The 14,362-nt window shown below is 43.0% G+C and overlaps 1 protein-coding gene across 8 annotated transcripts in view; it reads right to left on the bottom strand.

Annotated features, from left to right (window-relative positions):
• Positions 1-14,362, bottom strand: part of BCAS3 (BCAS3 microtubule associated cell migration factor) — a 722,154-nt gene that overhangs the window by 685,685 nt on the left and 22,107 nt on the right. For all 8 annotated transcript variants that reach the window (XM_023204675.3, XM_023204674.3, XM_023204677.2 and 5 more), the window contains one exon: positions 3,754-3,860. In XM_023204675.3, coding sequence (XP_023060443.1) covers positions 3,754-3,860 — 107 coding nt within the window. The remainder of the gene's footprint in view (positions 1-3,753; positions 3,861-14,362) is intronic.

The raw sequence follows: 14,362 nt of genomic DNA, 5'->3' as shown, positions 1-14,362 counted from the left end.
AGAAAAGCAAATGCAAATACAATTGTCCCTCAGCATCTGTGGGGGATTGGTTCCACAAACCACCCATGGATACCAAAGTCCATGATGCTCAAGTACTTTACATAAAATGGCACAGTATTTGCATACAATCTTTACATATCCTCTCATATACTTTAAATCATCTCTTAATTACTTACAATACCTAGTATAATGTAAATGCTATGTAAATAATTGTTACACTGCATTGTTTAGGAAATAATGACGAGAAAGAAAACTCTGTATGTGTTCAGTACAGACACAACCATCCTCTTTTTTAATTCCAAATATCTTCAATCCACAGTTGGTCGAATCTGCAGATGTGCAAAACACATACATAGAGGGCCAACTGTATGAATTACAGACTATAAAGATCCATGAGAGTCATTTTTTTCAGGTTGGCAAACAGGCTGCCCACTGTCTAGCATATGCTCATTGAATGAATAATGGTTGTAAGTTTCAGAAGGGTTCCAACACAGTAATGGCTAACAGAGTAAAACATAAAAGATAATTATGAGTATTTGAAGGTACATCCTAATCTTTTACAAATGAAAACACTGGGGCTCAAAAAACAATATTCCAAATTCCGGCATTTTGGCATGCAAGCATTTTGAGCTAAAGGAAATTAAAAGGCCTCAGAAGCCCTCAGAACCAAGGACTTCTGATGTTCTCCTGCTTCTCCCTCACAAGCACAAGGTGGAACTCTCTAAAGTTCCCTTTCCTGAAGCTCTTCTAGAAGAAACACAATTGCCTCCCTCTCCCCTCTCTGAAATTTCTTCAACCAGAGAAGATTAATCTCAAATTGCAGGAAGAAAAACCGAGAAACGACATCACACCTAGACAGACTTTGTCACAGGCTATCATCTCTGCTCAGGTCCCATTTCCAAGAGAATCACTTAGAAACGATTTTCTGCTCTATGGGCCCCTTCAACTTTCTTGAGAATGACTTACTAACTCTCAAAATTGACTACATTCCTCCTTTTCCTTCTCCCCTATGAAGAAAGCACTATGTAAGCTTCAGCCATCTGGCCCTTCTTTGAGTCTCATTTTATGTGGCTCTTGTGCATGTGTATGCTTTTTCCTCCTGTTAATCTATTGTCAATTTATTTCAGAGGGAGAAAGGAAAATTCCCTTCACCTCTACAAAAACTGAACCTAAACTACAAAACTACTCGCATGTCATATCTTTAGCAATCACATTTGAAAAGTGATGAAGTATAGCTCTTAGATCATGGGCTTTGAATTTGAATTCAGACATAACTAGGTTAAAATTCTAGTTCCACCTCTTAAAAGCAGTGTGACCTTACCACCTGTAAAACAAGGTAACTTCTACATTAGATGAGATAATATGTATATAAACCTCTTTGACCATAATGAGAGCTCAATCAATGAAACATAAGAAGCTTATTTTCCCAGATTGTCTTTTTTTTTTTTTTCCCTGAGACACGGTTTCACTCTGTCACCCAGGCTGGAGTGCAGTGGCATAATCACCGCTCACTGCAGCTTCAACCTCCCAGACTCAGGCAATCCTCCTGCCTCATCCTCCCAAGGAGCTGGAACTGCAGGTGCATGCCACTACACCTGGCTAATTTTCAAAATTTTTTGTAGAGACAAGGTCTCACTATGTGTTTTTGTTTGTTTGTTTGTTTTGTTCTATTTTGTTTTGAGACAGAGTCTCACTCTGTCGCCCAGGCTGGAGTGCAGTGGTACAATCTTGGCTCACTGTAACCACCACCTCCCGGGTTCAAGCAACTCTCCTGCCTCAGCCTCCTGAGTAGCTGGGAGTACAGACACGCGTCATCACACCCGGCTAATTTTTTTTGTATTTTTAGTAGATACGAGGTTTCACCATGTTAGTCAGGCTGGTCTCAAACTCCTGAACTCAAATGATCTGCCTGCCTTGGCCTCCCAAAGTACTGGGATTACAGGTATGAGCCACCGTGCCCAGCCGGTCTCACTATGTTGCCCACGTTAGTCTCGAACTGCTGGCCTCAACTGATCCTCCTGCCTCAGCCTCCCAAAGTGCTGGGATTATAAGCGTGAGCCTCTACACCAGGCCCTAATTCATGAAGTAGCGGTACTACAACAACATACAAATGGCCAAAGAAAATTCCATCAAAAAAAAAATTATGCCGGGCGCAGTGGCTCACACCTGTAATCCCAGCACTCTGGGAGGCCGAGGCAGGCAGATCACGAGGTCAGGAGATGGAGACCATCCTGGCTAACACAGTGAAACCCCATCTCTACTAAAAATACAAAAAATTAGCCGGGCATGGTGGCAGGCACATGTAGTCCCAGCTACTCAGGAGGCTGAGGCAGGAAAATGGCGTGAACCCAGGAGGCAGAGCTTGCAGTGAGCCAAGATCACACCACTGCACTCCAGCCTGGGCGACAGAGCAAGATTCTGTCTCAAAAAAAAAAAATTCAAGCCTCTCAAAATACAATCTAGGCATAAGGAGGAATAAAGACTAAAGACCTTAAGCACTCAAAGATAAACAGAAATTAACTTTAAACTATTAAAAGTAATACCTCTAATTATAACCAAAACAAGCGAGCAGTTAAAGCAACCTGAGTACCACCAAAGGAATGTGTTCAATCCAGTCAACACCCCTAATCACACAGGCTCAACCCTCTTGTTAAATGTATAGCTTCCTCTTTGTCTTCAATTCTGTCAACAAACAGCATAATGAAGCAAAATGTAGTCTCTATTAATATGAAAAATTTACATTTACAAAACCCTTTTGTTTTATCACAACCTAGAAATATTCCTCTCAGTAAGAAAAAAAAACTACCAAATTTTAAGTACTTTCTCCATGCCTTTTGAACAATACCAAAATTACAAAGAACATTGCAAGACCTTGAAACATGTCAACTACACTTCCCAAAAGGCAAAAGAAAAAGAACACTTGTAATTTCGTGACATGCCAGCATGATTCTTCTACTTCTGCAAAGTAAAGCCAAGTTAAAAAAAAAATCCCACATCTTAGATACTTAATAATACAATAATTATAAAAACAGAATTGGCCAGACACAGCGGCTCATGCCTGTAACGCCCACACTTTAGGAGGCCAAGTAGGAGGATTACTTGAGCCCAGGAGTTCAAGACCAGCCTGGGCAACACAGTAGGCCCCTGTGTCCATTTAAAAGTATTAAAAATTAGCTGGGTGTGGTAGCACGTGCCTGTAGTCCCAACTCCAGAGACTGAGGCGGGAGGATCACTAGAGGACAGAGTGAGTTACAATCATGCCACTGCCCTCGAGCCTGGGCGACAGAGACCCTGTCTCAAAAAAAACAGAACAGAATGGAAGACCAAACTTCATCAGAAGTGACTTATCAAAAAATAAACATTTTTTTAACTTAAAAAATGTTGGCCAGGCGTGGTGGCTCATGCCTGTAATCCTAGCACTTTGGGAGGCAGGGGCAAGTGGATGCCGAGGTCAGGAGATTGAGACCATCCTGGCTAACAAGGTGAAACCCCATTTCTACTAAAAATACAAAAAATTAGCCAGGCATGGTGGTGGGTGCCTGTAATCCCAGCTACACAGGAGGCTGAGGCAGGAGAATGGCGTGAACCCGGGAGGCAGAGCTTGCAGTAAGCCGAGATCGCGCCACGGCACTCCAGCCTGGGCAACAGAATGAGACTCTGTCTCCAAAAAAAAAAAAGTTATCTACAGATTTCACATAAGCTAACATGCTGGGAAGTATAACGTTTTAGGTATTCAACCACATGTGTACTTACAGGGACACTCCAGACCTGCATTCCATCACTGTAGCCAATCATAATCAGCAAAGGCGGTTCATTCCCAGTGCTATGTATTTCATGAAATTCCAGATTTCTTGATGTATCTGCAATACAATTAAGTAACAAAGAAGCTAACTTAAAAGACATAATGTCAGTCAAGAAAACAACAGTATTTCTTTAATGCCTGATTCAATCTTTACACCTCTCCAGTGACTATCCTCTCTTCTCTGAATAGACAGAATTCTCAAAGTTGTCCATCCTGGCTATCTATTTCCTTATATATCTGTCATTCATTGGCCCATTTCAACATAGCTTTAAATAATATCAAACATTTAAGGGAAAAAAAAAAAGAAGACAGGGCTGGGCATGGTGGCTTACACCTATAATCCCAGTTTTTTGAGAGGCCAAAGTAGAAGGATCACCTGAGACCAGGAGTTCAAGATCAGCCTAGGCAACAAAGCCAGATCCTGTCTCTATTTAAAAAAAAAAAAATAGTCCAGGCCTGGTGGCTCACGCCTGTAATCCCAGCACTTCGGGAGGCTGAGGCGGGCGGATCATGAGATCAGGAGTTCGAGACCAGCCTGGCCAAGATGGTGAAACCCCGTCTCCACTAAAAAATACAAAAATTAGCCGGGTGTAGTGCTGCGCCTGTAATCCCAGCTACTGGGGAGGCTGAGGCATAAGAATCACTTGAACCCAGGAGGCGGCGGTTGCAGTGAGCCGAGATCACGCCACTGCACTCCAGTCTGGGCAATAGAGCAAGACTCCATCTCAAAAATAATGATGATATTATTATTATTAGCTGGGCTTGGTGGCGCACACTTATAGTCCTAGATACTCTGGAGACTGAAGTGGAAGGAGCCTTTAAACAAAATAATTCAAGACTGCGGTGAGCTATGATGGCACCACTGTACTATAGCTTGGGTGACAGAGCGAGGCCCTGGCTCTAAAAATAATAATAACATCAATTCTACACAAACTTTTTTATTTTTTGAGACAGAATCTCACTCTTTCATGCAAGCTGGAGTAGAGTGGAGCCATCATAGCTCACTGCAGCCTTGACTTTCTATGCTCAGGTGATCCTCCCACCTCAGCCTCCCAAGCAGCTGGGACTACAGGCATATGCCATAATGTCCAGCTAATTTTTTTGTATTTTTTGTGGAGACAGGGTTTCGTCATGTTGCCCAGGCTGGTCTCAAACTCCTGAGTTCAAGCAGTCCACCTGCCTCAGCTTCCCGAAGTGCTAGGATTACAGATATGAGCTATCACGTCCGGCCTTACATGCTTTTCTAAAAAACAGAAGAGAAGGCAATAAGTACCAACTCATTCTGAGGCAATCAAAACTAGACTAAGAAATTACAAGAAAACTATAAATTAATCCTCCTCAGGAATGTACATATAAAAATACTTTACAAAGAAAACAAAAATACAAAGACTAGCAAAGTGGATTCCACAATATACAATGGATAATCAACCACTAAAGTATAGGGTTTATCCCACAAATGTAAGATGGGTTAACATTGGAAAAATCAATTATAACTTGCCAACATTAACAGAATAAAGGCGAAAAATCATATGATCATTTCAACATATGTTAAAAAAGCATTTGCTAAAATGCAATAGCTATTTTATTTTTAAAACTCAGCAAATCAAGAATAAAGGATGTCTATGAAAATACTGTAGCTAATTATGGTAAAAGACTGAATGCTTCCTCCCTATGAGGCAGAACAAGGCAAAAATGCCCAAACTTAAAACTTACATTCAACACTGTACTAGAGGCCCTAGACAGTGCAATTAGGAAAGAAAAATAAACGACATAAAGATTGAAAGGAAAAAAGTACAGTTGACCCTTGAACAATGTGGAGGGTAGGGGTGCTGAGTCCCCCGTCCCCCAATGAAGTCAAAATCCACGTATAGACTGAGTAATCCCAGCACTTTGGGAGGTCAAGGTGGGCATACCACTTGGGCCCAGGAGTTTGAGACCAGCCTGGGCAACATGGCAAAACCCTATCTCTACAAAAAATACAAAAATTGGCCGGGCGCAATGGCTCACGCCTGTAATCTCAGTACTTTGGGAGGCCGAGGCAGGCGGATCACCTGAGGTCGGGCATTCGAGACCAGCCTAACCAACATGGAGAAATCCTGTCTCTACTGAAAATACAAAATTAGCCGGGTGTGATGGTGCATGCCTGTAATCCCAGCTACTTAGGAGGCTGCAGTAGGAGAATTGCTTGAACCCGTGAGGCAGAGGTTGCAGTGAGCTGAGATCAAGCCATTGTACTCAAGCAACAAGAGCAAAATTCTGTCTCAAAAAATAATAATAATACAAAAATTAGCTGGGCTTGGTGAAAAGCACCTGTAGTCCCAGTTGCTGGGGAGACTGAAATGGGAAGATCACTTGAGCCCAGGAGGTCAAGGATGCTCTAAGTTGTGATCACACCACTGCACTCCACTCCAGCCTGGGTGACAAAGTGAGACCCTATCTCCACCAAAAAAAAACAAAAAAATGTATAGTATGAGTTTTGGGGGTTGTTTTGTTTTTGACAGACTCTCGCTCTGTTGTCCAGGCTGGAGTATAGTGGCACAATCTCAGCTCACTGCAGTCTCCACCACACCTGGTTACTTTTTGTATATTTAGTAGAGATGGGGTTTTGCCATGTTGCCCAGGCTGGTCTTGTGTGCCTGCCCTCAAGAGATCCGTCTGCCTCGGCCTCCCGAACTGCTGGGAGGGAATACAGGTATGAACCACCATTTATAACTTTTGACTCACCCAAAAACTTAACTGCTAATAGCTTACTGCTGGCCAGAAGGCTTACTGTTAAAATAAACAGTTAACACATATTTTGTATGTTATATGTTTTATATACTATATTCTTAGAATATACAGAAGAGAAAATATATGTACTATCCATTAATGGAAGTGGATCATCAAAAAAGTCTTCATCCTGCTGGGTGCGGTAGCTCAGGCCTGTAATCCCAGCACTTTGGGAGGCTGAGGCGGGTGGACCACCTGAGTTCAGGAGTTCTAGACCAGCCTGGCCAACATGGTGAAACCCCACCTCTACTAAAAATACAAAAAATTAGCCAGGAGTGGTGGTGGGCACCTGTAATCCCAGCTACTCGGGAGGCTGAGGCAGAAGAATTGCTTAAACCCGGGAGGTGGAGGTTGCAGTGAGCCGAGACCACACCACCACACTCCAGCCTGGGCAACAACAGCGAAACTCCATCTCCAAAACAAAAAACGTTTTCATCCTTGTCTTCACAGTGAGTAGGCTAAGGAAGAGGAAGAATAGGAGGGGTTGGTCATCTCCCTCAGGGGTAACAGAGACAGAGGAGGTGGAGAAGGTGGAAGGGAAGGCAACAGATGCAGGCATGCTCAGTATAACTTTATGGAAATATACTATACTTTCTCTCTGACATTTTTGCAAATTTCTCTAAAAATGTTTCTATACGGTACCAATCCTTCTTCCACCATTGCTTTCATTTCAGTGCCAGTATTACAGAAAGATCAATGTCTAAAAGAAGTCAAAAGCAGTCTTAAACATTAGAAGCTTTTTGGCAGACTGTCTAACATCAATCTTCTGGCACTGTTTCTTCTACATCTTCTTCCTCATCATCTGGCACTGGTTTGGAAGCACCGAGCTCCATCAATCTGTCTTCTCTTAACTTCTCTGGTGTGGTATCTATTAATTCTTGAATTTCTCCAAAATTGGTATCTTGAAATGCTTCACTTCTCATCTTTTTTGCCATATCTACAACTTCTTTCGTGATTTTTTTTTTTTTTTTTTTGAGACAAGTCTCACTCTGTTGCCCAAGCTGGAATGCAGTGGCATGATCTCAGCTCACTGAAACTCTGCCTCCCAGGCTCAAGCGATTCTCATGCCTTAGCCTCCCAAGTAGCTGGGATTACAGGCATCACCACTCCTGGATAATTTTTGTATTTTTAGTAGAGACAGGGTTTCACCATGTTGGCCAGACTGGTCTCGAACTCCTGACCTAAGGTGATCTGCCAGCCTGGGTGTCCCAAAGTGCTGGGATTACAGGGATGAGCCACCATGTCTAGCCCTCTTTCATGACTTTCTTGATGGTACCTATCGTAAATCCTGTAAGTCATGCAAAACATCTGGACAGTTTTCCCCAGCAGGAATTTATTGTTTCAAGCTTGCTAACTTTCATGGTTATTTCTGTAACACTGACGGCATCTTCAAGGGTGTGATCCTTCCAGACTTTCCTGATGTTCTATCAGGGTTCTCTTTCACAGAGCTGACAATCCTTTCCATAGAGTACCATGTGTGGTGAGCCTTAAAAGGTCTGTGTGATCCTTTGATCTAGAGGCCTATGTCAAGATAGAGACACTGTGTCTGGGGGCAAGTAGACCACTTCCATACCTTTGGTGTTGAATTCATGAGATTTCACGTGGCCACGGGCACTGTGCAATATCAATAAAACTTTTTTTTTTTGAGACTGAGTCTCCCTCTGTCTCCCAGGCTGGAGTGTAGTGGCTCAATCTCAGCTAATTGTAACCTCTGCCTCCTGGGTTCAAGCGATTCTCCTGCCTCAGCCTCCTGAGTAGCCAGGATTATAGGCATGCACCAACATGCCCAGCTAATTTTTGTACTAGTATAGATGGGGCATCACCAAGTCGGCCAGGCTGGTCTCGAACTCCTACCTCAAGTGATCCACCCATCTCGGCCCCCCAAAGTGCTGGGATTACAGGCGTGAAGCACTGCACCCAGCCTCAAAAAAAACTTTAAAAGGCAGTCTCTTACTGGTCAGGTACTCCCTGACTTTGGGAACAAGTGTCAATGGAGCCAATCCAGAAAAAGGGTTCCCACTGTCTAGTCTTCTTGTTATACAAGGAAAAGACTAGCAGCTGCTGTTTATCTTTTCCCTCCAAGGTTGGGGGTTAGCAGCATTATAGATAAGGACAGTCCTGATTATAAACTTGACTGCATTTGCACAAAACAATACAGTTAGTCTATCCCTTCCTGGCCTTAATTCCGGGTGCACACTTCTCTTCCTTACTAATAAATGTCTTCTGTGGCATTTTTTTCCCAGAATAGGGCACTTCTGTCAGCATTAAAAACTCGTTCAGGCAGATAACCTTTCTCCTCAATGATTTTCCTAATGGCATCTGGGAACTCCCCTGCTGCCTCTTGGTTGGCAGAAGCTGCTTCTTTTTATCTTGACATTTTTTAAACCAAACTTCTTTCTACAATTATCAAATCACCCTTTTCTGGCATTAAATTCTCCAGTTTTAGATTTTTCACCACCTTCCTTTTGCTTTAAGTTGTCATATAATGACTTCGCTTTTTCTCAAATCATATTAGGGTCTATAGGTAAGTCTTTCTTACAGCATCCTGCACCCCTGTAAAAGCTGTATTTATCTTAATTTTTTTTTTTTTTTTTTTTTTTTTTTTTGAGACAAGGTTTCACTCCCATTGCCCAGGCTGAAGTGTAATGTGCTATCTCAGCTCACTGCAACCTCTGCCTCCCAAGCTCAAGCAGTCTCCTCTGCCTGGGACTATAAGCACACGCCACCACATTCAGCTAATTTTTATACAGACGGGGTTTTGCCACGTTGCCCAGGCTGGTCTCTACAAAAATAGACAAAAGTTAGCCAGGCGCTGTGGCACACGCCTAGAGTCCCAGTTACTTGGGAGGCTGAGTTGGGAGGACTGTTTGAGCCCCAGAGGTGGAGGTTGCGGTGAGCTGAGACTGTACCACTGCACTCCAGCCTGGGTGACAGAGGAAGACCCTGTCTCGAAGAAAAAAAAAAAATTCCTTTTCTTTTTTTACAATAGTCCTTAGGCCAGATTCCTTTATCTTGAAATGGTGGGCAATCACCAGCTGCAGACTTCAATCTGCAGTACATATCAATCAATTCAACTTTTTGCCATGATGTCCTGACTTCTCTCTGTTTCTTGGGAGAATCTCCAGCATCACTAGTGGGCACTTCATATGGGACCCATCATGCTATTCAAGGTTTATAGTGTTACAATTAACATGATGCAAAATAGGTGAGAATCCAAAGAGATCACTTTCTACTGTGACACAGCAATTTACTAGAAACATAAACTGCTCACCAGAGATGATTTTAAGTGGATACTTGCAATTCTTGAGCTCCCTGTGACAGCAGCAGGAGGTCACTACAAAATTATTACAGTAGTACAGTATGTACTACAGTTAATTTTATGCAGTTAAAATTCAATACTGCATCTATACATTTGTTTACATGATTATAGATGGCACCACATACTGTCTGTTAAGTGTGCGTGTACATTTCAATATATCCTAACTTTTTATAATAGATTTGTGCATGTATATCTATACATACATATATACATAGAGAGAAAGAGAGACAGACAGAGATAGATCCTTTTTTTGGGGGGGGGGGACAGAGTCTCGCTCTGTCACCCAGGCTGGAGTGCACTGGCGCAATCTTGGCTCACTGCAACCTCCACCTCCTGGGATCTAGCACATCTCCTGCCTCAGCCTCCCAAGAAGCTGGGATTACAGGCATGTGCCACCATGCCCAGCTAATGGCTTTTTGTGGGTTTTTTTGTTTTGGGGTTTTTTTTTTTTTTTTGTATTTTTAGTAGAGATGGAGTGTCACTACGTTGGCCAGGCTGAACTCCTGACTTCAAATAATCCACCCGTCTTGGCCTCCCAAAGTGCTGGGATTACAGACGTGAGCCCCCGTGCCCGGCCTAGATTTGTGTATATTTTATAGTAAATGATAAAATAGGTTAGCATCTATACATCTTATGCATTCATATCTTTTTCTTAATTTTTCTGATGTTTCTAGGCTATGTGGTTCATCTGCAAGTTTTTGTCAGAGTATCACACAAATCTCCAAAAAATTTTCCAACGTATTTATTCCAAAAAGTCTGGGTATAACTGAAGTGGACCTGCACAGTTCAAATCCATGTTATTAAAGGGTCAACTATATACTATTTTTTAGGTGTTGTTTACATAAGCATTGGATTTGTAAAAACTCATTCACTAATGTATACTTTTGCGTTATTTGCCATATTTTGTACAATAAATGTTTTTAAAAATCATAAAGCAATAAACATTCCTCTTCCTCAACTTGATTTCATCACTCTTCTCTCTGACTTTTTTTTTTTTGGAGACAGACTCTGACTCCATCAACCAGGCTGGAGTGCAGTTGTACGATCTCAGCTCACTGCAACCTCCATCTCTAGTGCCTCAGCCTCCTGAGTAGCTGGAATTACAGATGTGCGTCACCACGCCTAGCTAATTTTTGTATTTTTAGTAGAGGCAGGGTCTTGCCATGTTAGCCAGACTGGTCTCAAACTCCTGACGTCAAGTGATCTGCCCACCTAGGCCTCCCAAAGTGCTGGGATTACAGGCGTGAGCCACTGCACCTGGCCTCCCCTCTCCTAGGAGCTAAATTCCTTAATTGGGTTATTCACAACTGTCATCATTTTTCATCTAACATTTACCCCAAACCCACTTCAAAATGTCCCTAACACACCTCCCAAGTGATTTTTGGTCACCACTAATGGTGACCAACAATCTCTAAGTTGTTCAATCCAATAGATATTTTTTTTTTTTTTTTTTTTTGAGATGGAGTCTTGCTCTGTCTCCCAGGCTGTAGTGTAGTGGCAAGATCTCGGCTCACTGCAAGCTCCGCCCCCCAGGTTCATGCCATTCTCCTGCCTCAGCCTCCCGAGTAGCTGGGATTACAGGCGTCTGCCACTACGCCCGGAATTTTTTGTATTTTTTTAGTAGAGACGGGGTTTCACCATGTTAGCCAGGATGGTCTCGATCTCCTGATCTCATGATCCACCCGCCTCGGCCTCCCAAAGTGCTGGGATTACAGGCATGAGCCACCATCAACTATAACCAATGGTCACCATCTATTCCTTAAAATACTCTCCCTTGGTCTTTCAGGGATAATCCTCTAACTTTTCTTCACTTTCTCTAGTCACTCTTTCACCATTCTCTCTGCTGTGGCATTCTTTTCTACCTAGCCTCTAAATACTGGAGTTACTCAAAACCAATTTCTAAATTTCCATTTCTTACCATATATCCTCTCCTAGGTTAATTCATTCCACCCATTGCTTCAATTAGTATCTGCTAGTGACTTCCTCAATATGGAGTTTGGATGTCTCAATAGAAGTGCGAATTCCACTCAAAGATCATGATTTCCTCACCAAGCCTGATTTTCTTCCAGGGTTCCTTATTTTGGTGAAAAGCATCATTATCCCATTGGCAAAGCCAGGAACCACTTTCTTCCTCACCTATAACAGTAAATCTATCCCAAGTCCCTGTGTCTTCCTAAACTGTTCTCTTCATTCCTCTTACACCACCACCACCCTGTCCCAGCTACAACAGCTACTCCAAAAGCATACATGGCTTCCTGCATCCACCACTGCTCACCAAACTTCACATTAGAGTTGAACTGCTGTTTTTTGTTTTTGTTTTTGTTTTTGAGACAGTGTCTCACTCTGTTGTGCAAACTGGAGTACAATGACACAAACAAGACTCATTACAGCCTTAACCTCCCGGGCTCAAGCAATCCTCTTGCCTCAGCCTTCCATGTAGCTGGGACCACAGGTATGCGCCACCATGCCTGGCTAATTTTTTTATTTTTTTGCAGAGATGGGATTTCACTCTGTTGCCCAGGCTGGTCTCAAACTTCTGACCTCAAGCAGTCCTCCACCTTGGCCTTCCAAAGTGCTGAGATTACAGGTGTGAACCACCATGCCCAGCCAAAACTGCTCTTTTTTTTTTTTGAGACCGAGTCTTTCTCTGTCACCCAGGCTGGAGTGCAGTGGCTCCATCTTGGCTCACTGCAACCCCCACCTCCCAGCAGCAAACTGCTCTTTTAAAAACACAAATAATGACATACCTCTTTACCTCCATCTCCCGCATTAGTGACATCCTACTCTTAAAGATAAAAATCAAAACCAGCCGGGCGCGGTGGCTCACACCTGTAATCCCAGCACTTTGGGAGGCCCCGAGGCGGGTGGATCACAAGGTCAGGAGATCGAGACCATCCTGGCGAACACGGTGAAACCCCATCTCTACTAAAAATGCAAAAAAATTAGCCAGGTGTGGTGGCGGGCGCCTGTAGTACCAGCTTCTAGGGAGGCTGAGGCAGGAGAATGGCATGAACCCAGGAGGCGGCAGAGCTTGCAGTGAGTGGAGATTGCGCCACTGCACTCCAGCCGAGGTGACAGAGTGAGACTCCGTTTCAAAAAAAAAAATCAAAACCATTAAATGGCTAATACATCAGTAATTCTTTAATGCTCATTTTCTTTCGACAGGAATTCACTGTTGCAATGTTTAATAGCACATGATTCCACACCCAGCAAAATTCAGAATTATAACATTATGTACCTAGGGCATAATTATTTTTATACCTGACATTTAAATGGTGTTTTTGGCCAGGCGTGGTGGTTCACGCCTGTAATCCCAACACCTTGGGAGACCAAGGTGGGCAGATCACTTGAGGTCAGGAGTTCAAGACCAGCCAGGCCAACATGCTGAAACTAAAATATAAATATTACTAAAAATACAAAAATTAGCTGGGCATGATGGTGCATACTTGTAATCCTAGATACTTGGGAAGCTGAGGCAGGAGGACTGCTTGAACCCAGAAGGCAGAGGTGAGTCAAGTTTGTGCCACTATACTCCAGCCTAAGGGACAGAGTGAGACTCCGTCTCATAAATAAATAAATGGTGTTTTATAAGTTCCTATGTGCTTTTGTGTACATCATCAAATTTGACATATCAATTCTGTTTTAATTATTTATTTTTGAGACAGAATCCTGTTTCGTTGTTGTTGTTGTTTGCTTTTTGTTTTTTGTTTTTTTTTTGAGATGGAGTCTCGCTCTGTCCCCAAGGCTGGAGTGCAGTTATGCAATCTCGGCTCACTGCAACCTCTGCCTCCCAGGTTCAAGCAATTCTCTCTGCCTCAGCCTCCCAAGCAACTGAGATTACAGGTGCCCGCCACCACACCCAGCTAATTTTTGTATTATTTAGTAGAGATGGGGTTTCACCATGTTGGCCAGGCTGGTCTTGAACTCCTCACCTCAGGTGATCCACTCAACCTCAGCCTTCCAAAGTGCTAGGATTACAGGCATGAGCCACCGCACCCTGCCTATTTTCTTTACTGGCTATTTTCTTTTCTTTTTTCTTATTCTACCTCTAAATCTGAACTTTACGGTCTTTCCTATAGAGACATCTAGCATTTTTGCATGGTTTCAGTCAACTACAATGTCCTCCCTTCCTTTGATTCACCCATTCTTCAAAAACTTGTCCAGTCTTAACTTACCTGTGAATCTTCCATGACTGCACTCAGTATACGCTCTCTCCTTAGAAAACTGTTTGCAATAGATGGGAGGATAGGGATACTAGATTTCTACTCACACCTCAAAAGTCAAGGTGTAAAGTGAAACCAAATCTTTTTTTTTTTTTTTTTTTTGAGACAGAGTCTCACTCCATCCCCCAGGCTGGAGTGCAGTGGTGCAATCTCGGCTCACTGCAACCTCCACCTCCTGGGTTCAAGCAATTCTCCTGCCTCAGCCTCCCAAGTAGCTGGGATTACAGGCACCCGCCACCATGCCCAGCT

This window comes from Piliocolobus tephrosceles, chromosome 16 (genome assembly GCF_002776525.5).
Source record: "Piliocolobus tephrosceles isolate RC106 chromosome 16, ASM277652v3, whole genome shotgun sequence".
In the NCBI taxonomy this organism is placed as follows: Eukaryota; Metazoa; Chordata; class Mammalia; order Primates; family Cercopithecidae; genus Piliocolobus; species Piliocolobus tephrosceles.
Note: the sequence above shows the minus strand (reverse complement) of the source record. Positions and strands in the feature narration are given on the sequence as shown.